Source organism: Ctenopharyngodon idella, chromosome 23 (assembly GCF_019924925.1).
Source record: "Ctenopharyngodon idella isolate HZGC_01 chromosome 23, HZGC01, whole genome shotgun sequence".
Lineage (NCBI taxonomy): Eukaryota > Metazoa > Chordata > Actinopteri > Cypriniformes > Xenocyprididae > Ctenopharyngodon > Ctenopharyngodon idella.
In genome coordinates, this window is record NC_067242.1 from 5644845 (window position 1) to 5672163 (window position 27319).

General features: G+C 33.8%; 2 protein-coding genes across 3 annotated transcripts in view; one reads left to right on the forward strand and one right to left on the reverse strand.

Moving 5' to 3' along the window:
- The window catches only part of LOC127505683 (NACHT, LRR and PYD domains-containing protein 12-like), a 312016-nt gene that overhangs the window by 35866 nt on the left and 248831 nt on the right, over positions 1-27319 (reverse strand). The window contains exon 19 of the mRNA XM_051881370.1: positions 24104-24274. Within this exon, the coding sequence (XP_051737330.1) occupies positions 24104-24274 (171 nt within the window). The remainder of the gene's footprint in view (positions 1-24103; positions 24275-27319) is intronic.
- LOC127505699 (protein adenylyltransferase SelO-like) overlaps positions 1-27319 on the forward strand; it is a 136785-nt gene that overhangs the window by 2571 nt on the left and 106895 nt on the right. The gene's annotated exons all lie outside the window — the stretch shown is intronic.

Sequence of the window (27319 nt, forward strand, 5' to 3'; positions counted from 1 at the left end):
TATGAGTTGTTACATGTTAATCATTATTATTATATTTCAGTAAATATAAATATATCTAAATATAATCCATTTAGAAGATCCAAAACCATCTAGTGTCATAACAGCAGACCAGGTGAAAGCACAGGACATTATGAGCTGCCTGTGTTACGACCCGCTCCTTCCAAGCCGTAACATAAAAGAGGGATTAGACAACGAAATCAAAGTCAAGAAAAAATTTATTAAATTCAACAAATTATACAATCAATAATAATAAACAGAAAAATATGGCTATACCACAAGCAAAAAGATAACAACAAAGATATTAAAGCTACATGTATAAGATAAACACAAAAATGAGTCACTCCCGAGAAATGTCCTCCGAGAGTTTCCATCATCCAATAAGACACAACCATTTTTATATTCTTAATTAATTATCAATTAGGCCTAATGTGTTGGAATCAGAGGTGGGTAGTGACGAAGTACATTTACTTCGTTACATTTACTTGAGTATTTTTTTGGAAAATTTGTACTTTTTAGAGTAGATTTAAATGTGGGCACTTTTACTTTAACTTGAGTACATTTCTAATGAAAAATCTGTACTTTTACTTTGCTACGTTGGGCGACGTTCCTCTCGTATTTTAATGCAATACTGTACCTGAAAGAAATGCACGGGATGGATCCATTTAGGGCTTTTTTCTTTTTCGCTTCTCATCGCCAGACAGCAGTTGCATTTTCCCGGGCATAGTTGTCACAAGTTTTCAGTCAGCAGCAAACACGAGGTGGGGCGTGGCGCGCATGGGTGCGGGAATGAATGGCGTGTCGAGGAGGGAGGGCATCTGAACTCGACAAAGCCGACCTAATATAGTATTTTTTTTTTTTTTTTTTCAGCAGCCTAAATATATTTGTTTGACATGGAAGCTGTGCGCAAACAGGAATATATGTTCATTTATTAAAAATAAAAAAAAATAAAATAAAAAAAAAGCAGAAAAAAAGGGCACTTTCTCTCGAGGAAGAAAAAGGGCAGGGGCTCAAGCCCCTTTTATGTCTATGTGTGCACGTGCCTGATTGTAAACAATAACAGTTATAACTTATAGTTAGTTATTTAATAGTTAGTGTTTATTATTTTTTTCAATTTTTATAGTTACATATGTTAATAAATAAATGCTGAAAGTAAAGTAATATGTTAATAAATTAACTGAATAATAATATTCAGTTTTATTATTGGTATTAATAATTATTTCAATTATTATAAATAGTTGAATACGCTAATAAATAAAATAATTTGAGTCGTTACATGTTTATTATTATTATTTCAATAAATATAGATACGTGTAAATATAATCCACTTAGAAGATCGAAAACTATCTTCTAAAATCATGGAGTGGACCTTCGAAGTCTAGTCTCATCATTGCAGACCAGGTGAAAGGCACAGGACATTATGAGCTACCTGGTCGTTCTATTTTATTTAACTAAATAAATTTAACAAAATATATGTCCAAATAAAAAAAAAAAAGACTAAAATAAATGGAGAATACACAGGAGGCCACTAAGAAGATCTAGCTGCATTAATGACAAGTGTTCACAAGGAGGCGCTATAAACTATGAATTAAACACAACACCAGAGTCTCCTATGACAGAACCAATGGAACTACTAGAATATAGAAATATGTGAGTCTTACTAGCTTTAGGCCTCTATAGTGGAGAGCAGATCATGGAGCTGCTAGTGTCACTGTGTCACATTCAGTGATCACAGGCTGATGTTTTCAGTGTTCTCACATATCAACAACACTGACAATCACCAAAAAGATCCTAACAATCACACAGCAATGAGCAAAAAACTAACAAAAAACAGTAAAATAATGAGATTTAAGGATACAATTTAATAGGTCATCATCATATAAAACAATAAAAAAATGAATTTTTGATGAAATCATCTGTCACTCTTTGCTGGTAACAGATTCATTTAAAATACTTCTGTCACTCTTCTGTGAACACACTCTTGTAAATATATAAACTCTCTAAACTCTGTCATTTTTTCCTAAATAATAAATTACTTATATACACTGTCTATACAGTTGAGCTCAAAAGTTTACATACCCCTTGCAGAATCTAGAAAAATGTGAATCATTTTAACAAAATAAGGAGGATCATAAAAATTGCATGTTATTTTTTATTTAGTACTGTCCTTAATAAACTATTTCACATAACAGTTGTTTACATAAAGTCCACAAGACAAAAAAAATGCTGAATTTATAAAAATGACCCCATTCAAAAGTTTACATACCCTTGATTCTTAATACTGTGTGTGGTTACCTGGATGATCCATGACTGTTTTTTTGTTGTGTGATGGTTGTTCATGAGTCCCTTGTTTGTTCTGAGCAGTTAAACTGAGCTCTGTTCTTCAGAAAAAATCTCCAGGTCCTGCAGATTCTTCAGTTTTCCAGCATCTTCTGCATATTTGAACCCTTTCCAGCAGTGACTGTATGATTTTGATATCCATCTTTTCACACTGAGGACAACTGAGGGACTCAAACACAAGTATTAAAAGAGGTTCAAACATTCACTGATGCTCCAGAAGGAAACACGACACATTAAGAGTCGGGGATGTAAACTTTTGAATTGGACGAACAGAATAAATTGTACTTTTTTTGTCTTCTGGGAAACATGTTAGTATTAAGAATCAAGGGTCAACCCAGTCTCCTGCTACTGCGTATCTATACTACGAGTTTGCATTTTCATTCGGCGTAGTATTTACACGCCAAAGTCACATTTGGCGTATATATGGTACGCAAAACCCTCCCGTTAAACTTCCATTGATAGAAAATGCGTATGTACTGCACACAGAAATGTATTATAGTCAACGTCATCATCATCGTCCCGCCCCTTCAATCGAACGAAGATTCACGATTTCATCTCGTGCAGGTGCCGAAGCAGCATATGCAGAAATATTGATTTAGAATACTTATTTAGAATATTTTTTTTTTTTTTTTTACAGAAACTTATTGTAGGCTATATAACTTACTCATCATCTCTAGTGGGGACGAATGTTGCTACTACATAATACAGTTTAATTCTAAACAATCCCCGACGGGGAAAGAAAAATGCTTGCAGAAGCATCATTAATTCAATGTGAATTAGTTATATGTCTGCTTTATTTAATCTGCTCTCTGCTTTTCTTTCTTTTTTTGCTTGTTTAATGTTACACGAATTTTTGTTTCTTTGTTTGTGATTGTATTTGTAATAGTAAAAGTATTAATAATAAATAAAAAAATAAATTAAAAAAGTGTATTGCCCTGATTTTTAGTCCTTCGCTGTTTCAGGAACCACCCACTCCCGCTTGGAAACCAATCAAATGTTTAAACTTTTTTTAGCGCCATCATCAATATCCCGCCCCCTCATCGTGCGACCTCGTGCATCATCATCAAAGTCGTCAATCATCAGAATACCCAAGTAAGTAATTAGCAAAAACATATATATATATATATATATATATATTAGCAAAAAAGTATCAGTTCTTGATAACTCAAATTATTGTAAATACAATAATTCAAACTTTATTTTCTTAAGTGAGCATGCACATGTCGGCCTACAGTTGTCAGGCGGTTAATATCAGTTTAAAATCATTTCTCATTAAATGTTTTAGGGATAAAATTTAGTGAGGGTCAACTGTGCGCATCATGTTTTTTGGTTACGTTATGATGAGATCACACTACTTTATGTCCATGCAGGCATTACGTGTAGATCACAGATGTGTGGATTAACAACCCTGCACAATCACATACTTTTTAGGGTGTTTATCTTGGCCATCCCTGAAATACTTTTCATGATAATGAAAATAAATTAGTCTGTATTATTCTTTAATAAGTATGTCGTTTTTGAGAGGTAGACTTTTAAGGTTTTTAAAAGAAGTTTCTTCTGCTAACCAAGGCTGCGTTTATTTAATTAAAAATACAGTAAAAAGAGTAATATTGTGAAATATTATTACAATTTAAAATAACGGTTTTCTATTTGAATATATTTTACAAAGTAATTTATACTTTGTGATCAAAGCTGAATTTTTTTAGCATCATTACTCCAGTCTTCAGTGTCACATGATCCTTCAGAAATCATTCTGATATGATGATTTGATGCTCAAGAAACATTTATTGTGTACTATTGGGCAAAATATTTGTATACAATATTTTTTTCTCAGGATTCTTTGATAATTAGAAAGTTCAAAAGAACAACATTTATTTGAAATATAATCTTTTGTAACATTCTAAATGTCTTTACTGTCACTTGATCGATTTAATGCATCCTTGCTGAATAAAAGTATTAATTTCTTTCATTTCTTTTCAAAAAATAAAAATTGTTACTGACCCCAAACTTTTGAACGGTAGTGTATAATTTTACAAAAGCTTTGTATTTCAGATAAATGCTGTTCTTTTGAACTTTCTATTCATCAAGGAATCCTGAAAAAAAAGTACACAACTGTTTTCAGCATTGATAATAATCATAAATGTTTCTTGAGCAGCAAATCAGCATATTAGAATGATTTCTGAAGGATCATGTGACTCTGAAGACTGGAGTAATGATGCTGAAAATTCAGCTTTGATCACAAGAATAAATTACTTTGTAAAATATATTCAAATAGAAAACAGATATTTTAAATTGCAATAATATTTCACAATATTACTGTTTTTACTGTATTTTTAATTATATAACAGCCTTGGTGAGCAGACGAAACTTCTTTTAAAAACAGTAAAAATCTTACCGTTTCCAAACTTTTGAATGATGGTGTGTGTGTGTGTGTGTGTGTATATATATATATATACTCTCAAAAACTATATACTTATCAAAGATTAATTTATCTTTAAGTTTTGTATGTGATGTCTGTCTGTTATGCTATGTCAAATTTACACATTTTGTTTTGTTTTTGTATAGTCCAAATGCCAGGTTCAACTTTACGCCAGTGTCCACATTGCCGGATCAAGATGAACTGCCGACACCGGTCCTGTGTTAAGGTGATTGTGCATAACTAACACTGTTTATTTATATGGCATTGCATTTGTTTTAATACTCAATGTAATTCTGTTTCTCTTTTTGTAGTGTGGAAAATTGCTTGATTTTAAATATAAGCAATCAGTGCGTTTGGCAAAATTTCGTGACCAGGCCCATCAGTGGGCTAAAACAACAGTTAAGTCACGGAATCAATCAAAAGTCTTTGACAATTTAGCCATCATGGTAAGCAAAGTTCAGCATCCTAATTTCATTACCTCACACTTTGTTCTAAACTAAAACATTTATGTAAGAGACTATATAATATAAAGTTGTTTTACATACAAGTACATTACATGCATATATAATACATTAATACATGTACATGAATAAATTGTAATTCCTGTTAACTGACAGTTCAAATAAAAAGTAATTCATATTATTTTCACTAATGGGCAGAACTCTTATAAATAAAAGAGCTAATAAGCAGTTGGTAAAGTCAAACATCAATGCAGCTGCCATTAGAAGCTCTGGTTCCCAGAGAAAGTAGAACTTCTGCACATGCACAATGACTCAATCAAAACAAAATCTACAGGTTTAAGTCTATTTGATCTTATGACACCGTTCATGTCTGATTCATTGCTAATTTTACAATATGTTTTGAGATTTCAGGAGTTCCCCATTCAAGTAAATAAGTAATAAAAAAAAAAGCTGCCTGGAGGCATTGCAAATATGGCCACCAAGTGAACTGACGTTCCTTAAAAGGAACTTTAGCAGAAGCCATGATTTGTTTTTGTTGTTGGTAGTTGTTGTTTTCTGAAATAAGACTTGCATGCATTTATGGATCACAAGTTCTGTTTTTGGATATTGTTGAAAGTTGACAGTCTGAATAGCCTTTCAAAATGTATGTATGGTAAAATATAGATAGTAAGCCTGGACATTTTTTAAAAAATCTGTTTTTGTGTTCAAGCAAGAAAAAACACATGTTAGCTTAGAGTGACATCTGGCTAAGCAGATTTCTTTAAACTTTTTTTTTTTTTTTTTTCAGAATTATGAACCATTTTTGAAAGCTGTACTGTTTGACATTCTATTTTAGATGGAAAAACTTAAAGTGCTGGGATACGTTCCTCTTCTGCTACTGGGGAAGTGTTCAAAGGCCCATAGGTGGACAGCGGAGGTCCAGTGTCCCTTTGAGTTCCCACCTGAGGGACATAAGGTGATGGAAAAAATGCTCATACTCTTTGAGCATATTTTACAAGGTAAATCATATTTGCAAGCACTGATACTTAAATGTTTGTCTCATATTTTATGTGTACAGTAAGTTCTGTAGCTATACAAGTTTCTATGTTAAACTGGTTTTTTTTTTAAAAAAAATTTATGTATTTTAATATGACTTTAATTGTACTTTTTAAGGTTTTGGTCCAGAAAAAGAACAAGAGGTCACAGAAGGTAATGAAGCAGAAAGGCAGGACTTGAAAGAGACTGTAGAAGATGAAGAGGACATTACACTGGAGAACAATGTAGAAGTGGAAAGACTGGAGGATGAAGAGCAGATCGAAGAACAACAGATAGAAAGTGGGGAGGAAGAACCAGAGAGGCCTGTTGAGGAACAGAGTTTCAAAAGTCCAGAAAAAGAACAAGAGGACACAGAGGGTGATAGGACAGAGAGTCAGGACATAAACGAGGCTGCAGAAGATGAAGAGAACATTTTATCAGAGAACAATGTAGATTTGAGGATGAAGGAAAGATTGGAGGATGAAGAGCAGATCGAAGAACAACAGACAGAAAGTGGGGGGGAAGAACCAGAGAGGCCTGTTAATGAAGAAGGGGAAATGAAAGTGACAAAAAAGACTAAACAGGCAAAGGAGATGAAGAAACAGGCAGAGAAACAAAAGATTAGTGCACTTAAGATGGATGAAATGGATGAAAGAAAAGAGATAGAGGGAGTCGTATTAAAACCAGATTGGTGAGTGGAAGAAGATGGGGTGAAACAAAGACTCTAGATATAGGAAAACATTACATTCCTATTATTCATTAATGGGAGAAAATGTTATGCACAACATGGCAAATTAATCCCACATTCTAAATAATAGAACCAATCGTTGATTAGAAAAAGTCACCACTTCATCCCAGCTGCCTTAGAAGCTCCGGTTGCTATCAGAATTGAGATACGCGTGTATGACTGCACATGCGCATTGGCTACTGCAGTCTGAAAAGTTTTTTAAAAATGCTTTATGAACATTTTATTGGTGATTTTCAAATTGGAAATTTAATCATAATCATTTGGAGAATTTGATTTTTCCCCATTCAGAGAGATAGGAGCTGCATTTGGATGCCCAAGAGGCATTTCAAAGATGATCGCAGTGTGAAATTACTTGTCTTAAAGGGACCTTTGGGTAAAGCCTATACAATGAGCAAGGAACAATGTGAACTCAGGCTCAATGAAAACTGTTCTTTGACATGTACTTGAACAAAGCTAAAACTTTTTTTTTTTTACTTTACAGCAAATCAGCTGTCAACATGGCAGCCAAAAGAAAGCGCCAAAAAAATACAGACACAGGTATGAAATGTTATACAATTCAGTTTTCAGTGGTCTTAAACTGAAAGGACCACAGCCTTGCACAGTTTAGCTACAACTAGTTCCAACTCACACCTGCTAGTAACGCTGAAGACCTGGGCTGTGTTCAGCCCCGACAAAACATTGCAAAACGTTTTTTAAATGGAAACGGTGGTACGTTGAACACCCTGTTCTGATGACACAAGAGATGCAACTATGGCAGCTGAGAAGGCCATTCTTTGTGTTCTTTTTGAAGAATTGATATGCTATATTGATATGCTATATTTTTACTATAAAACTCTTATGACAAACATGTCTTCTAATATCTTCAATTGTTGCGTATGCTGAGCTCCAGCGGACACATTTGTAAACGACTTTACTTGGACCCATTGTGTGAGCTGTCTCTTTAATACCGCATGGTTTATATACATGTTGCTGCTGATTGGGCATTTTGACACACCCACCAAACAAGAGAAAACGTATCTCAAACCTCGTTGCAGACCATTTCCAGGAAACATGTCTATTTTGTTTAATATGGTGTTCAACCCGGAAACCGTAGCAAAACGTTGTGCACCGGTTTAAGCTTGAACGTGCCCCTTGATTAGCTGGATCAGGTGTGTTTGATTAGGGTTGGAGCAAAACTGTTCAGAGCTGTGGCCCTCTAGGAACTGAGTTTCAGACCAGTGTTTTAGCTCTTTGCATAGCTAGTCTATTACACATTGTCATCCATTTGGAAAGTTCTCAAAATATTGATGTTTATATTTGTTGTTTCAGTGCTGTTTAGATTTTTAGATGTTTAAAAATTGTTCTGCTTTTTAACTTTTAGACATTCTCTGTTCTAGTTATTAAGTAATTAATACATTTCTAACCAAATTACATTTGTACAGAATGTCCATTCCATGCATCTCTGGATGTATTTCCAGTGGAATTTGTATCTAAGACACATCTCAGAAAGGTTGGTATTAATCTGTATCTACAATCTGTCAATGTTGTGTTCCATAATACCGTGACCTTTTCATGTACAGTAAATTAATTTAAATAATTTATTAAATGTATTAAATTAAGTAATTAATGTATGTTTTTGTTTAAACTATGAATGGATCAGTATCCCAAAATATTTAGCTCTGTTGTAATGTTAATAACTTCACATTGAATATATGCTAATGTTAAGGGTACTTTATTGCTAAAAAATAAACATATGGAATGGAATTCTTATTTGCTTTCTGACTATAGTATGAGTACAGGCAGTGTAGAATATTACACATCAGTACACAAACAATAAATAAGGTGAAGAACTGTGAATTCATATATTAATATAAAATGTTCTGTACAGTACTACAGTGTTGGCTTCTACAGTTTAATATGAATATAACTTATCTAACTATATAGCATGTACAGTTTAGATGTGTTTTTCCATTGCTTTTGAATATGTTAACAGCAGTTGTTGAAGTTGCTCTTCAGTCTGTTAGGCTTTGTTTGGGTCGCATTTATGGGTCAGTTTTGGTTAAGATGATAAGAATCCTAAATTATGAATTGGAATTCAAATTTCACATTGCATGCTTTGATGACAAAACCTACTTTAGTGTGTTTTTGCAGGTGTGGGTCATGCCATGTTGGAGCATTGGGTGTGGAGAAAGGTTGGGGCATGTTAAAAGTTGGAGAAAGGTCTTTATAATTGGTAGTGAAAGCTGTCTGTTAAGGTTAGGGATAGGGTTAAGGGATAGTTTCTGTTGTAGCATTCACCTTTCAGCACGCCACCTTTCGGTACACCCATTACTCCGACCTGCAGCTACCCCTGTCTCTGTTTTTGTGCTGGTGTGTTGCTGTACCACAGTAATACCACATGAGGATGGTGGGATGGTGGCTTTCAATGGTGCTTTGTTTAAAGTTTTTGAGTTACATTAAATGCTTTAAAAATGTAGTAAGTGATGTAATGATGTGTAAAGATGGAAATGTAATGATTTGTTTTGTAATTGGCTCTTTTTTCTTACTTAATTCACAGGGACGTAAAGAAGTGCTGGTGCATTGGTTGCCATGTCCATCCTGGTAAGTAAACCTACATGGCAACTTAATTCACCACTGTAATTTTCTCATTTATTAGTTGTTGTTTTGACTTTTTTCCAGTAGGAAGACATGGCCACCCACCTTTGTTTGTTTGTTTTTGAGCCACTGTTATAGTGGACAAATAAAGGTTTGTGTTTTCATTACGTCTATTTATATCTTTTTACCTTTTATAAAAAAATTTAAAATATATATATATTTCTGAAATATCCAGGGGCTGGAGCTTATTCAAGCTACCACAGGCCAAAGGTTGAAAGTCACCCTGACCAGTCTGTCACAGAGATTACATTTGATATATTTAACAGTGTTTTGATCTGCATTGACACCATTGTATGCGAACTGAACTGAGCTGGACAATGACATCACTGTTCACTTCAGTGCTGATATAGATAAATTAACTGAATTAATAACTATTGTTTCTTACATCGGAGTGAATCAATACTGAATTTACTTAAGATGGACAATGACACCATTTTCTTTAAGAGCTGCTGTGCAGCCAAAATTACATACCAGTTATAACTGTAAAGCTGCTTTGACACAATCTGCATTGTAAAAAGCGCTATATAAATAAAGGTGACTTGACTTGACTTGACACACACAATATAGTCTCTAGTTCCTGATTAACTATACCTACATGTTTTTGGAGTGTGGAGGACACTGGTGCACCCAGAGGAAACCCACAGCAACACTGGGAAAACTATCAATCAGGAATGGCTCATGGAAATATGAAGTCATTTGTAGTCTTACATAGTCGTTTTTGAGTATAAGCCCATTGTGTGTGTGTGTGTGTGTGTGTGTGTGTGTGTGTGTGTGTGTGTGTGTGTGTGTGTACAGTATCATATATACTTGTCTATTCAGTTAATATATGGATATGAACAACCATATTCTCACTAGACTATAGGCTAGATGTACAAGGTATATTATAGTGTCATATATTAGCAGATAGACACAGATTGCTCCAAATGGGACCAGTGAGTTGTAAATATTTAGTAAATACCATAGTAGGATTATTACAATTTTACCCTTGTATAGTCAAACAATGCTTTTAATAGTACAAAATATAGTACAATATTACAAATAGTGCTTACACATCCCTTCTGAGCAAAATAAATTGGGTTACAAAAAGTTACAGCTGCGAAAGAAATTGTGGGAGGAAAAATCTTTATATATATATATATATATATATACACACACACACACACACACACACATACATATATATATATATATATATATATACACACACACACACACATACATACATATATATATATATATATACACACACACACACACATACATATACATACATATATATGTATATACATGTGTGTATATGAATGCATACAATGGAAACCATTAGGCCCTTGCTTGAAAAAAAAAAAAAAAAAAGTTTCACTTTAATTAACAAATCTATTGCTGCATCGGGTTAACCCCACAATCCAATCTGTCGGTTTAGTTTGATATAATGGGGGGCAAATAAATGTTTAAATCATAATCTGTCCATTCACCACAAGAGCCTAGAAGATGCTGTCAAAAATGACCATATATGGACAAGTACGTGTGACGCTTCTGCTCAGATGGGTTGTCATTGGCTCTGATCTTCCCTTGGCACACGCGGGATTCGCTGTGATTGGATAATCTTTTTTACCCATATAAAAAACGTTTAATATTGCAAAGTACGTTTTGCTGTTATTATTACGTCAGTAATACATTTAGTTAACAATGCGGTGTTGCTGTGTTGTGAGGTATTACCCTCGTTAACGATATCCTAACCCTAACCCTAGCATATCATCACTGAAATACAAATAACAGCGCCATATTTTTTGCGTTCCTTCGATATAATGACAGAGGCTTATGGGTAATGTAGTTTAAAACGTTTCATAACAAACTGTAAAAAAGTACTATCTTTAATAAACAAAGGGATATTTAATCATGTTTATTGTGTAAACCTCTATGACATATTTGAAAGGCAGGATGAAATTTGGTATTTTACTATGAACACTTTTTAAAACACCTTTGTGCCACCTTTTCATATATAGCCTATTTGAAAACTGTGTCCAACATTATTCTTATCATGGACAGCAAAGTGTGTTGAATCACAATTACATTGTCTTTTCAACAACTTGCCATTATGTAAATTGTTGCAAGTTCATCCAGTCATAGTTAACAGAACAGAACAAGAACAGACCCCCAAAAATCATCATAAATGCCCATTTGGAATGGGCTTCCGTTTATTTAATTAGATCAAGAACAAGAATACAGTGTTTACAGTAAACAAAGACACCAATTTAAACAACCAATACATATTGTGACACTTCATTGCACTATTACACATCCTTATCCAGTGTTGGGCCTTGCTTGTAATACTTAACTCATGCTTTCTCATTCTTCACGTCAAAAGGACCAACAAAAGAATGTCATTGTACTTTATAATTTAATAACCAATCACTGTAATATAATCAGTTATACTTCAAATGAACACAACTGGTCTTGACATGCTGATTTAGTACTAAATTTAGCATTGATTGATTACATTATAGCATACAACATGAAAATCAGGTGGGTTGATGTATTTAAAAACACTGATAAAATAGTCCACATTCTGGATGATTTTTTACATTTTCTTGGTTACTTGCATTAGGACAGCTCTAACCCTAACCCTAACCCAAGACATTATAAATAAAATGCTAATTCAAGATTCTGAATTGTGGCATAAGACAACTATATTTAGACTATTACCTAAAATGCAATTCTACATTGTATAATCATTGTTGATTGTTGGGTAGTAACTAATTATGATGTAAACATTATTAATTGAATAACACTGAGTCATTTAACCATGTATCACTGTCCTTGGAAGGCTTTTGTCTTTTAAACACACTAAAATGTACAAATTCACGTCATTTCATATTAACATGCAATGCAGTGTTTCTCCACAATTTTTGTCAGATGAACCTCTTTGACCTACTAATAATTTTACTTGAAGTAAGCGCTGAGATTTTTAGTTAAGTTAGGTCAAAAATAAAATAATAATAAGTTTTATTCTCTGATGTACATTAATGGTCACATGACATGCAGATAAACATATCAAATACAAATCATAGTCTATTACCTTAAATGTGTAATGTAATGGATACAATTTGTCATGTAATTTGGAATTAGTAACAGACTACAATTTGTAAGAACTGCACTGACTATGTCATAGTATTTATCAGAACAGTATTAGTCAAAAGAGAATATACTGCAGAATTATCTGCACATTACATGCAAAACCTGCCTGAACAGAGAGGAGATAAAAAGACAAGACTGTTTTTGTAGATCACTGTACAAGTATTTTATTTTGCTTACAGTAAGGAAAAAAAATTATTAGGTGAAAACGTTATGTATCCTTATATACTTTCTATCAATATAAGATATGTACACACTGCAAAACACCCCTCACAGATATACACTGTATGGTCCCATGAGAGCTAAGGAAAATGGAAATAATAGAATATAATTAATAGGGATGGAGGTTGTATGGCTGTTTATAAGACTATAAAAATGCGTGGAGTGAAACACCTGTCTTACATACACAAACACATTTAAAGATTCAAAAATAATAGTCAAAACTTGTACTGCTGAACCTTAATCTCATTTCCATTAGGATGGGAAAATATTAAATAGATTCTGTTAATATGCTAAAATGTTTCTCACAGTGAAAAAAGAAAAAGAAAAAGAAATACAGCTTATTAAAATAGTTCTTCAGTATCTGTCTATTCTATATACTCAGGTTTAGTCCTCATCACTGTCTGTTTCATCAGAGCTGTAGTTTATTGCCTCAGTTTCTTTATAGGAAATGTTATCAAATAGAATGCTGTCCGAAGCCTGTCCCAGAACACATTGTCGTTATAACATCCTAGCATTATTTTGCAGAAACTGAAGGTCTTCCATTTTTCTCTTGAGAAGGCACAGTAGTCCATTGGCACTCTCCTCTGAAAGCTCAAAGTCACTGTCTACACAAAAAAGGAATGAAAACATTGAAGAGGATAAATAAAATCAATCCCTAATGTTTTAATTCCAGCAATGCATTGGTTTTGAATTTGTTATGGATACTCACTGTTAGTTTGTATTTGAACTGAGAGATCCCTCAGGGAACATTCAGCTTCCTTCAATGATTGCCAGTGTTGCTTCACCTCCGTCACTATGATCTGCTCCTCCTCCTTCAGTCGGGAAAGCATCATGAACCGGTCAAAGACCATCTTCTTAGTTGAGAGGTTGCCATTACCTGCAATTAATGAAGGTCCTAAATTACCATCTTTTAAACACTGAGGAGGACTGTATTAACATCAAACAATGTTTATCAAATACACTGAATATTTTTTTAAAGTTAATTACTAGTGTCAGGGCATTCCCATGGCCATTGGAAATGATCAGCTGTGAGCAGTTCATCCACGGAAGGAAGCTGGTGGACTGATTGTTCATTGAAGTCCTTAATGGCAGCTGCCAAGGTTGACTTGTCTTCATTAATTTTCCTCCTTATTTTGTGCCTTCTCTTGTTGCTATCTAATAAATCAACAACATATATTATTATTACAGCACTCAAGTTCATTCCTTAGCTATATGAATTATTTTTTATCATCATCATCATCATCTTATCTGACCTGTCTGACGGTATAGATTAATTTTTCTCAGCTTTATGCTGACATAAAGGCCTCGAATTCTGCCCTCAAGTCCAGTGTCCTCCTTTGCACTTGATACTACATCCCAAACAAATGAATTAGCCTTACAAATGTGATATATTCTGCCTTCTGTGCACAACATTTATAAATGGAAAAAAATGTTATTACATAAAAAAACTAAAACAGGCCCTTCAAAATGTATTACCTGTGGCCCACTGCTGGACATCACTGACCCACTGCTGAATGTCATCATCACTGACATTAAGCTCAGCCTGCAGACTTTCAAAGCTCTCTCTTTCCACTTTCAGCCTTTCGGTTGTCTAAATACATATCAAAACACTATAAAATTAATTTGATCATAAAGGTTTATAGTTCAACAATGTATGCAATAGACGTAATTGCTCAAATTATGTTAAAGGGTTAGTACACCCAAACATGAAAATTCTGTCATTAATTACTCACCCTCATGTCGTTCTACACCCGTAAGACCTTCGTTCATCTTCAGAACACAAATTAAGATATTTCTGATGACAGAATGCTGTCAGATTTCCTTCCACAGACTGAATTTTGCAACTACCACTTTGACACTTTGAAAAGTTCATAAAGACATCGTAAAATTAATCCATATGAATCAAGCGGTTTAGTCCACATTTTCTGAAGAGAATCGATCACTTGTTATGATGAACAGATGAAGAATGAACCTCATTGTTTATGCAGCACGTTTGAGCCTCCAAGAGAGGTTTGCTCTTGTGCATTATTCAAGTTTGGTTGAGCTTCTGCTTATGTTTGCTGATCAAAGTTTACATGCGAGTAAAAGCCTAAATTAAATCTGTTCGTCATAACAACCAATCGATTTTCTTCAGAAAATTTGGAATAAACTACTCAATTCATATGGATTAGTTTTCCAGTCTCTTTATGGAGTTTTTGAAGCATCAATGTTTCAGTAACAAAGGCAGTCTATGGATGGAAATCTGACACCATTCTGTCATCAAAAATATCTTAATTTGTGTTCTGAAGATGAATGAAGGTCTTACAGGTGTGGAATGGCATGAGGGTGAGTAATTAATGATAGAGTTTTCATTTTTGGGTGAACTAACCCTTTAAATGTACTTTTTGTACGATAAGAACAAGGTTGACTTTTGCATCAGTAAAATACCTTAATGTATCTTTGAGACAAACATTTGGCCAGATTTTCAGACTTCCGTTTGTTCCATGCAGAAGCAAGAACAGTGAGCATGTCTGAACGTGCTATTATTAGATAGTTGGTCAAAGAAAATATATTTAAAAAAGTTATAGTCATGATTCACTGATACTTAGAAATAACTGTATGTTAAAAGTAGTGTTTATCTAATATATTCACCAGCTTTGGACATGTATTTAGTGCAAATTGCAGCTCTTGACAAGAAGGAGTTGACTTGCTCCACCTCTTCTCCAATTGTAAGACCAGCTCCCTCTTGGTTTCTTCCAGACCATTTTATCTACAAAAAACAAAAACAAAAAAAAACAATGGCTGTTCAAATAAAAGTACATGTCCATACCACAAAAATATCATTAATATAATTTTATGTAAAGAAAGAATCTTACCTCACAACTCCACTCATGTGCTTTGGCATGCATAACTGATAATAGTGGGCGCATATTTAATAAAGGCCTTAGCTCTGGACAGTGTCCCACCACTCTCTTTAAGTATGGCCAGTACTTGCAGGCGACATCTGAGCAGAAGAATGACACATTTTCTTTTGAGAGGGTGTTTTGAAGGAACAGGGGATAAGCAAATATTTCCCCTCTGAACATATTTAGGCCTTTTAAAAGTCCTCCATGTCGGCACACAGCAATCTCAAGGCCTTCCTCATCAATCTTTGATGTCGACTTTTTTGCAGACTCCTTGGCTGCTGTCCATTGAGAAGAGCCACACACCCCTTTACCTGTGGCCTACAAGACATTACAATAAAATTATTATTAATATTTCAATAATGGTAGCTGGACTGGAATAAACAATATGACAATAAGTTAAGGGTTATTACATGCTTGGTCTTTTCATGAACATATCCCACAAAGGATGAAACATCTTCATCCTTCATTATAAATGTCCCATCGAAGTAGCCCTTCTCTGTGCTTAATTTTATTGGGAAAGAGAAACATGATATAGACAGTTAAGTAGTACAATAAAAAAATAAAGAAAAAAAACACACCCATGTGCATTATGGAACCTGTACAGCTTCCTGTTACCATCCACTGAGATGGCATGCATGGAAGGACTGCAAGCAGGACATTTAAATGGCTGTACACCACAAAGCCTCTCAACCTCATGCTGGGCAAAGGTCCACTCCAGCAAGGCTTTCTGGAATGTGTCTCCACATATTTTACCACTCTGTTGAAATAACCAAACCAATCAATCACTTTAAAGAACAAACATCATGTTAACAATATACACTGAATAACAATATTTACCCTGCCATTGTACTCTGTTCTCCGGTCAAGCATTCCAAGGAACGCTTGACGTGAAAGACCTGGAGCAAAAAGTTTTAAATCCAGAAAAGACCTAAAAAGGCCAGCCTCATACACGGTCTCAAAATGTATAGAGGCTGGGTAGTACCCAGACTTGAGAAGATCACTGAGCCCCACTGCCCATGTTTTCCCACAGCATGAGGTCTCCAGTGATGGAAGGGTGAGATTGTACCGTCCTATAATAAAAAAGTTCACATGCATCACAACAGCTTTAAAAATTCCTAATCACAGATATTACATGCAAGCATTGAGTTCTTATATTAACCTTAATTTGTGTTGTTTTCATAAAGAGAAAAAACTACATCTTACCATTAAAATTTATTACAATAATGGGCTTGCCACTGATCAACCTGCAGGAACTTTCTGAACAGGCACAAATTTTCTCTGGCAAAAGTAGTGGAAGATATCGAACTAAAAATTCAAAAGCAAAACAATGATAATAAACTCCTTAGCAAAGGATTCATAAACAAGGTAAAATGAAATATAATCTAATATATTTATTAAATATATGATAATATATCATAACTATTTTAAATATATATTATAATTATATACTAATGAACAGCCATTTAAAATGTACAGACTGAAAAGTATGATGGGACACATGAAAAGCATACCCTGTTCAGAGAACTCGATGGCCTCGGAATGTCTCTTCACTGCAGTGGTTGGACACAATGGCTTGAAGAACCCATGGGCCATAGAGTCTCTGTTATGGAGAGGTAGGTGCTGATGAACATCTCCATCACACACGGTGCATAGAAACTGCCTAGGTAGACAGTCCCTGCACCGTACAATGGCCTCTGCAGTAAGACAGTGTTGGCAGATGCGTTCTTGAACATATTCAGCTGCCAAAAGATTCTTAACCATGGCCTCCCTTGCAATGTGCCATCTTTCATGGCTTAGGGATTGCCTCTTTTGCCAGGATGTTGCCAAAGACACCTCTTCAGGCTGAACACATTCGTCATTAAGGATATGCTCCAATTCTTCAATGAGTGAGGCTTCATTGAAGGAGAAACAAAAAACAGTGTTATTAGTCAATACACAATACAATCAGTTTTTATAGAGATACAATACAAGGATCTCGGTAACACTTTAGAAAACTGATCCTTCATTAATGAATAACTACACAGGAACAGATGAGTAAAGCATTATTAACACTCTATAACTACTATTAACTATCAAGAAACTCTGATTAATGAATTAGTAAGTAATAGTGCTCAGTTGAAGATGGTAGTTCACTATTAGCTAATCAGTAACTACTGTTTTTTCATACCTCCCAGAGAACTACTAAGAACTACTATATACAGGTTCATAATTAATGTGAATGATGCATAATATATAATTAATTCTAAAGTGAAGATCATGGTAACCCACTAGTAATGACTAAAGTATTACCAAATCCTTCAGAAGGAATTACTAATTATTTGGATCACTATTATAAAGTGAGAAACATGATAACTCTCTAACTACTGGAGTCATTGTAAACTTTTGAGGTTTTTGTACAGTTTTGTACAGTAATTACTTCTGATGTTTTTGGTAACACTTAAGCAGTTACTAGTGGGTTACCATGATCTTCACTTTATAATACTGATCCAAATAATTAGTAGTTCCTTCTGAAGGATTTGATAATACTTCAGTCATTACTAGTGGGTTAACGTGACCTTTACTTTAGAATTAATTATACATTATGCATCATTCACATTAATTATGAACCTGTATATAGTAGTTCTTAGTAGTTCTCTGGGAGGTATGGAGAAAAAAAAAAAAAAAAACAGTAGTTACTGATTAGCTAATCAGTTGAACCACCTTCAACTGAGCACTATTACTTACTAATTCATTAAACAGAGTTTCTTGTTAGTTAATAGAAGTTATAGAGTGTTAATAATGCATTACTCATTTGTTCCTGTGTAGTTATTCATTAATGAAGGATCAGTTTTCTAAAGTGTTACCAGGATCTCATTTATAAAAAAAATATGCAATTATGTAGGTTGAAGCTGGCAGAATATTACTTAAACTCTATTAACCAGATGCCATTCCATATAACCATAGTGTACAGTTACCAGTTTCTGCTCGATAAACAAATTCCTCTTGGATGGGCACACTGGTGGGACCTTTAAACAAAATAAAATTAATACCTTATGCTTTGGGGTTCTATATATCTGGTTCTACATGTAATTAAGTGCACTTAAAGATTAAAACAGACTGCATAAATCTAAACATTTATTGAATATGGAAAAACCCACAGGAAAAAAATACTATAGTAATTTATAATAAATACTATAGTGTTTTTGAACCATACTATAGTAAATAGTATAATGTATATATTATAGTATTTACAACACTTGTGCTACAGCTTGTGCTGCTATGCTGCTACAGTATACTATAGTATTAACTATAGTGAACTAAAACTAATAAATACTGTAGTATACTTTAGTTTTTACAAGAGAAAACTGTAATGTATATTGTAGTATAATATACCCTATAGTTGTAGAAAACTTCGTACAGTATTGGGTAAAGTAATTTGTTTATGTTACTATAGTTGTTATATTACCACAGCAACTATAGAATTACCACAACAAATTAATTCAAGTATTTTACAATAGTATGGTTCAAAAACACTATAGTATTTACTATAAAGTACTAGTATTTTTTCATGTGGGAAATATAAATCACAACTGAAAATAACAGTAAATTTAAACAATAACTGTAAATTTACAACTGTCTCACCGTGGTTAGGAGCCTTTCTTTTCAGTTTTTGTTTTATTGAGGTTTTTTTTCGAAGCGGCCGTATAACATTCCCATTTCTGTCCCTTTGCCTCCACTTCACAGTTGTAGGATGTGGCTTAGACCTCTTGGCTTGCTTTTTTTCTTCTTTCTAAATTGCAAATAGTATATATTTAACAGGTTTTAAAGTAGTTTATACTTACCTTACATGAATAATATATTAGCCTATGTAACTATTCATTTGTAGTTTTCTTTAAAATTATTTGACATCATAACGTAACCAAAAAAAACATATAATGCATCAATAAAAAGTAATCGTTGCGCACAGTTGACCCTCACTAAATTTTATCCCTAAAACATTTAATGAGAAATGATTTTAAACTGATATTAACCGCCTGACAACTGTAGGCCGACATGTGCATGCTCACTTAAGAAAATAAAGTTTGAATTATTGTATTTACAATAATTTGAGTTATCAAGAACTGATACTTTTTTGCTAATATATATATATATATATATATATATATGTTTTTGCTAATTACTTACTTGGGTATTCTGATGATTGACGACTTTGATGATGATGCACGAGGTCGCACGATGAGGGGGCGGGATATTGATGATGGCGCTAAAAAATGTTTAAACATTTGATTGGTTTCCAAGCGGGAGTGGGTGGTTCCTGAAACAGCGAAGGACTAAAAATCAGGGCAATACACTTTTTATATTTATTTTTTTATTTATTATTAATACTTTTACTATTACAAATACAATCACAAACAAAGAAACAAAAATTCGTGTAACATTAAACAAGCAAAAAAAGAAAGAAAAGCAGAGAGCAGATTAAATAAAGCAGACATATAACTAATTCACATTGAATTAATGATGCTTCTGCAAGCATTTTTCTTTCCCCGTCGGGGATTATTTCTATCAATGGAAGTTTAACGGAAGGGGTTTTGCGTACCATATATACGCCAAATGTGACTTTGGCGTGTAAATACTACGCCGAATGAAAATGCAAACTCGTAGTATAGATACGCAGTAGCAGGAGACTGGGTTGACTGGGTAGAACTATTATTCCAACCAATAAAATACAGATTCATGTCTGTGTTTGTGAAGCTGTTTCATAGTCAGGTTAGAATTGACGTCAATGAAAACGAGGCTGTGAAGGACAGATTTAGTCTTTTCAATGGCAAGCGCTGTATAAAGGTCCTAGATCATGTAATTTACACAAATCACAACTGTTGTAAAGAAATACAATTGTAAACGTACAACTTTTGACATCATCACAGGTTTCAGGTTCAATTATCATCTTCCAGGAACAATTGCATTTCTTTACTGATAAAGGACGAGCTAAATAAACTTATTGTCGCATCAAAACCAACTACATGTATACTAGATCCCATACCCACTAAACTAAGTGTTGCTCCCTGCAGCAGGAGAGTCTATTCTCAATATTATAAACTCCTTTTCTCTAGATCACATCCTGAGACACTTGAAGCCGAAGTTATTAAACCTCTCATTAAGAAACCACAACTAGATCCTGGTGAATTAGCAAACTGCAGACTCATCTCAAATGTTCAGTTTATGTAAAAAAAAAAAAAAAAAAAAAAAAAAAATAGAAAATTTTGTGTCTGCTCAATTATGCTCCTTTCTGCAGAAAAAATGGTACCTATGAAGAATTTCAGTCAGTTTTCAGACCCCATCATAACACAGAGATCAGAAATGACTTCTAGAATCTGACCAAGGCTGCATTTCACAGTTTAACTTGAACTTAGTGCTGCGTTTGACACTACAGATCATGATATTCTCTTACAAAAGTACATTTGTATTCAGCATCAGGCTTTAAGATGTTTTAGATGTAACCTGTCTGACTGCTGCCATTTTGATTGTTTAAATGAAGAACAATAAAGTAAAGCACTGTTACCTCATCCTCTACAGTTAAAGATCTGGATGTAATATTAGCTAAAGTAGCTTGTATTTTGAAAATCAAGTTTCACATGTTACAAAAACAGCCTTCTTCCACCTTAGAAACACTGAGTTACGAAACATGTGACTTGTTTCTGATTCATGACCTCGAGGCTAGATTATGTTTATGTACTACTAGATGATTGTCCAACAAGCTACAGTTAGTCCAAAATGCAGCTGCTAGAGTTCTTACCAGGTCAAGAAAATATGATCATATTACAATTTTACCTTTGCTACCTGTTACGTTTCATAAGGACAATAAAATGCTGCTACTTAACCCTCTACTGCATGGTGTTGCCATATGGTAACATACTCTTTGCGTTCATTTCCTTGCCACTGTCTCTTGAAGAGAACATTCTCGTTTTTCTTGTTGGTAAGAGAAGACCTTAGTTTAGCCAATGATGTGCTTTGGTTAAGTCACATGACATGCAATTTTTTTCTGTGGCGCGATTTCTGACAGAATGCTGTCTCGTCGGTAGTTGCTGAAAGCAAACTAAAACGTCAGTAACAAACAAGGACCCGCCCATGTCACATTAGCTAGCTAGCAAAGGTCAGCTGCAGTCTGTTAAGCTGTAACAATAACAACATTAATGCTAGTGATATAATGTTGATTAGTCATATGTTAAGGACTGCCATGGCATTTGTATTATGGATTAAATCAACATCGGAGACCTGCCTGCCCACTGCCACCACAGCCAGTACTACTGGCCCAGACCTACCACTGGCCTACCATGGTGTCTCAAAAAGGCAGGTGCAAGTGGCTGTAAGTGTATTGTTAGGGTGAAGTGCACCAAATGTGATGTGTACCTGTGCCTCACATCTTAAAAAAAATGCTTTTTGAAGTTTCGTACAGAAAAAAGGTGAGGTTTCAAGGATTATGGGGGGGTTCATGTTCATAACCTTCCTCTCATAAGATTGCGTAATGTTGAATTTTCATGAACTGCAATGTTTTTGGTTTTATGTCAATGTTTTATGATACATGATGAACAGTATTATATTGTTTTTAACTGTCTAAATTTGCAATTTAAGTAATATTCATGAAAAACGTAATGAAATTCAAAGAATATAAAGCATTATCCAGCAAAAGAGAATGGAATAAATAAAAGCACACGATGTTGGAAAATATGTATAAGGTGTTGTTTATAATTACTGCTAAAGCTTATAATAGCACCAATTGATTCAATACAAACAACATTTCTGAGGAAAAATATTAACTATATACACTTACACTTATTTTAAGTTATTTCCACTATTGTATGTTGTTGCCATATGGCAACATAATAAAGTACCTTAAAATAATATTTTTTTCCAAAAAATTTTTTTACAGCACTTCAAGTTAAGCCATTCTAAGAAAAGAAAAAGAGTGAAATATTTTTTTCTATAAATTTATCATAATGCGTGCGGTAGAGGGTTAAGCACTAAACTAACCTTTAACTAACCCTGTCTTGTATTACCTTAGAGCTGTATATTTTTGCTATATAGACATTACTTTTTTTCAGAGGATGGATGGATTCCCCTGATGAGTTTGGAGTTTTTCTCTCATTACTAATTTTCATTTTCTTTCACACAGTCACCTCTGGCTTCTTGATTTTAATATTTGAAACGTGCATTTTCTATAAAGTTTGAAATGATGTTTTGTTAAAAGTGCTATAGAAATAATTGTGAACTGAATAACAGAAAAATTTGAACATTGTCTCCATTGCTGATAGATTAATAATAATACTAAATATTAAACAACTCTCACTTTGTGACTTACACACAGAGACACTGTAAGAGATGAAAATATTCATATATTCATAGGTCAGTCACATCACACAAGGAGGCCTGTTACACTGGACTTAGTTCAATTTTAAAAACACCAGGCTAACTTCCATTTATTTCTATTATAGTTGTTAAATATATATAAAAATCTACTTACAGTTGTGATCTAGTGTCTCCAGTTTATAATGTGGATCATTCTTTAGATCAGAGAGAAGCTTCACATCTGAATCTCTGAGTTTATTCCCAGTCAGATCCAGATATCTCAGGTGTGAGGGGTTTGATCTCAGAGCTGAAGCCAGAGCAGCACAACCTTCATCTGTGACTCCACAATCCTCCAACCTGTAGAGAACAATGACGCTGTGTAAACTGTGTGTAAATGACCCGTTTTTGATTGCAATAATGTGTGATGCGATTTAAATCTAGTGATAAGCAATGTCAGATAAGTTCACACTACACTGTTTTATAAAGGACTGTTTATGCCAGTTTTACATGAACTTGAGGTGAAACAGTTAAAAAACAATGGATAACACTAATAACTGCACGCTATGAAGCATAAGTTAAGCATTAGAATATAGTTAATTCATCATTTATAAGCAGTTTATAAATACAGCTATAAAATTAATTAACTGAATATTTATTTAATGTATAAGTATCACTTGTAATTTATTGTTTAACCGAGTGTCTATGAATCACACAGAAAACTACTGGTTTTGGTTTTCTTGGTCAAACTATATTTTTACAGAAAATGAGCTGTTAATAAAATATATTCAATTTTCTCTTATTTGTGTGGATGTAGTGTGAAAAAATTGATCATTGAGTTAAAAAGTTAAAAACTATTACATTACTAATAAAGAATATGTTTACAAGGACAAATATTTATGTGATTATGTGATCAGAGAGATGATCTTACCACAGATTCTCCAGTTTACAGTGAGGATCCTCCAGTACAGCAGAGAGCAGATGAACTGAATCTCCTAGTTTATTCCCAGACAGATTCAGATATCTCAGGTGTGAGGGGTTTGATCTCAGAGCTGAAGCCAGAGCAGCACAACCTTCATCTGTGACTCCACAATCATACAACCTGTAGAGAACAATGACACACTCTTCACTCTCTCAGTTCAGATCAACAGGTACAAGTCACAATTCTACACAGACTATTAAATATGCCTAAATTTCCATTGGAGATTTATCACAGTCATAAAAAATCATAAAGAAATTAAAAAAGATTTTCAACACCTGTGCTTCAAAAATCAGTTTATAATGGAAGTTTAATCATAAGAGAGACACAGAGGAAAGATGATCTTCATTTGCTGTTTGTTATTATTGTATGATCCACTGATGGGGCAGAATGAGGGGTGACAACTAGGCTATAAGTGAAGATCAAGGTAACACACTAGTAATGACTCAAGTATTCACAAATCCTTCAGAAGGAATTACTAATTATTTGGATCAGTATTTCTAAAGTGAAAAACACAATAACTCTCTAATAATGACTGAAATCATTGTAAGCTTTTGAGGTTTTTGTGAGGTTTTGGATAGTAATTCCTTCTGACAGATTTAGCAACACTATTAAGTCATTATTAGTGGGTTACCATGATCTTCACTTTAGAATTAATTACACATTATGAATTATTCGCATTAATAATGAGCTATATAGTATAGGGATGTGCCCGAAGCCGAATACCTTATCTGGAAAGGCACGAATAACAGCTTAAAAACGAATAATGAATAATTCTGCTGAATAATATTCAGCTGAATATTCACAGTCACTCCTCGTGTTTGCTGGATAACAGTTGAGCCAGAGGAAAGCACGATATTATACATAAACCTCTAAAATCACTACGCAATATGTGAAGTGAATGAGTGTAAACACTATGAATGAAATGAGCACAAATCAAATATCCGTGTTGCTTTTGCCTCTTCGTGTCTCTCAGAAATCAGAGCTTGGCAAGAGTAAATCAACTAAAACACTACATCATACACATGTTCTGCTATTTAATGTGTATATTTAAATTATATAAACCTTGTATGAAATGATACACAAATGAATGGAATAAGCACAGCAAGATCACAAATCAAACAGCCGCGAGTCTCTCAGAAACCAAACCAGCTCTCTGTCAAGAGTATCTTAATAATCACCTAAGATACACATACATTTTCTACTTGATATGTCTATTTAAATGTTTTAAACTTTGTATGACATGATAGGCTACATAATGCTCTGTCTCACTCTCTCTCGGAGACTGCATTTGCAGGTATATCCAGTATAATTTGTTCAGATTTGCATTTGTATGCATAGTAAAAGTTTTGTTTCATTATTACAGTATATACTTTTTTTTCTTTATTTACATCGAAAGAATGGAAGTGAAATGTGACAACATGCCCCGTAGGTAGGGCACATTATAACATGACCATATGACATCTTAAAATGTTATCTGATCTAATGAAAAAAATATGCAAGACAAATTAAAACATTCTGGCAATATAAATACAATTATGAACTTTTTTCATATAAAAATGCGTTTTTTTTAAATAATTAAAAATAAATTAATTTTGGAGTTTGACAATTACCGCACACAAAACCATACAGCATAATTTAAAACAATGAAACTGATGCATAAACACATTCAGACATTCTCTGAAATTCAGAAATCTTTGGAAGATATTACTGAGCATTTATTTAACAATAGCAAAACCAAATGTTTTTTTTTAAATATTGTAAAAACGCTAATTGTTTTTAAAAATTGTAAATAGGTTAACAGTAAGTTCCCGTATTATATACAGGGAAAAACTGAAGAAGCTCTTACCAGACATTTTATGTAATTTTCACAGTAAAATGCTGTAAATTTTTACAATTTTTAGAAGTAAAAAAGACAAAATCAATGTATAATTTACAGTCAAAAACTGTAAACTGATATTCCCACAAAAAAAGTGACACTCCACATTTGAAAGTATTTTGTTTAAATAATCATGTTTCTTAATAGTTTTGTTATCAGTTATGTACATTAGGGTTTATGTTACAGCTCCTGTTGTTTAATGAACGTTTATTGCATTATGTAAGTGTTGTGGGTTACCATGATGGTGTTTTGCATTTGCGTGAATGACTCTGTGCACCTTCTTTATATTAATTTACTTCAGCTCATGGAATATGGAATCCCAAGTCTGCCAAAATTAAAAATAAATACATAAATAAATATACAAAGAAATGTAAAAAAGCAAAAACAAAAATAAATAATTATTTATACATTTATTTCCTTATTTATGTATATATTTACTTTTTTCCACATTTATTTATTTTTTCTTTTATTTATTTATACATTTATTCATTTCGATTTTTATTTATTTAAACATTTTTTTTTTTTTATTTATGTACCATATTTGTTCATTTCCACATTTATTCATTTCTTTATTTTTACATTAATGAGGAGGGCGTGGTTTACCTCAGACATAGCAATCGAGCTCAGAGTAGGCGAGAGCGAAGCATTGAGGCCACAGTGACACCTTGTGGTGTGCCTGAAATAGTGTAGCCTACTGACGTTGATACTGGGATGAATGATATGGATGGGTGGTATGGTTAAAGGGTTAGTTCACCCAAAAATGAAAATTCTGTCATTAATTACTCACCCTCGTGCCGTTCCACACCAGTAAGACCTTCGTTAATCTTCGGAACGCAAATTGAGATATTTTTGTTTAAATCCGATGGCTCCGTGAGGCCTACATAGGGAGCAATGACATTTCCTCTCTCAAGATCCATAAAGGTACTAAAAAATATTTAAATCAGTTCATGTGAGTACAGTGGTTCAATATTAATATTATAAAGTGACGAGAATATTTTTGGTGCGCCAAAAAAAAAACAAAAAAAAAAAACGAATTATTTAGTGATGGCCGATTTCAAAACACTGCTTCAGGAAGCTTCGGAGCATAATGAATCAGCGTGTCGAATCCGCAGTTCGGAGCGCCAAAGTCACGTGATTTCAGCAGTTTGGCGGTTTGACACGCGATCCGAATCATGATTCGACACTTGGAGCCGCTGCTGTGACCCTGTACAAACGCTTCCAGTGTGAATACTCGTGCGTCTCTGCAGCTGCAGTTCATGTTCACGTGTTGCTAACGCAACGCTCTCGCA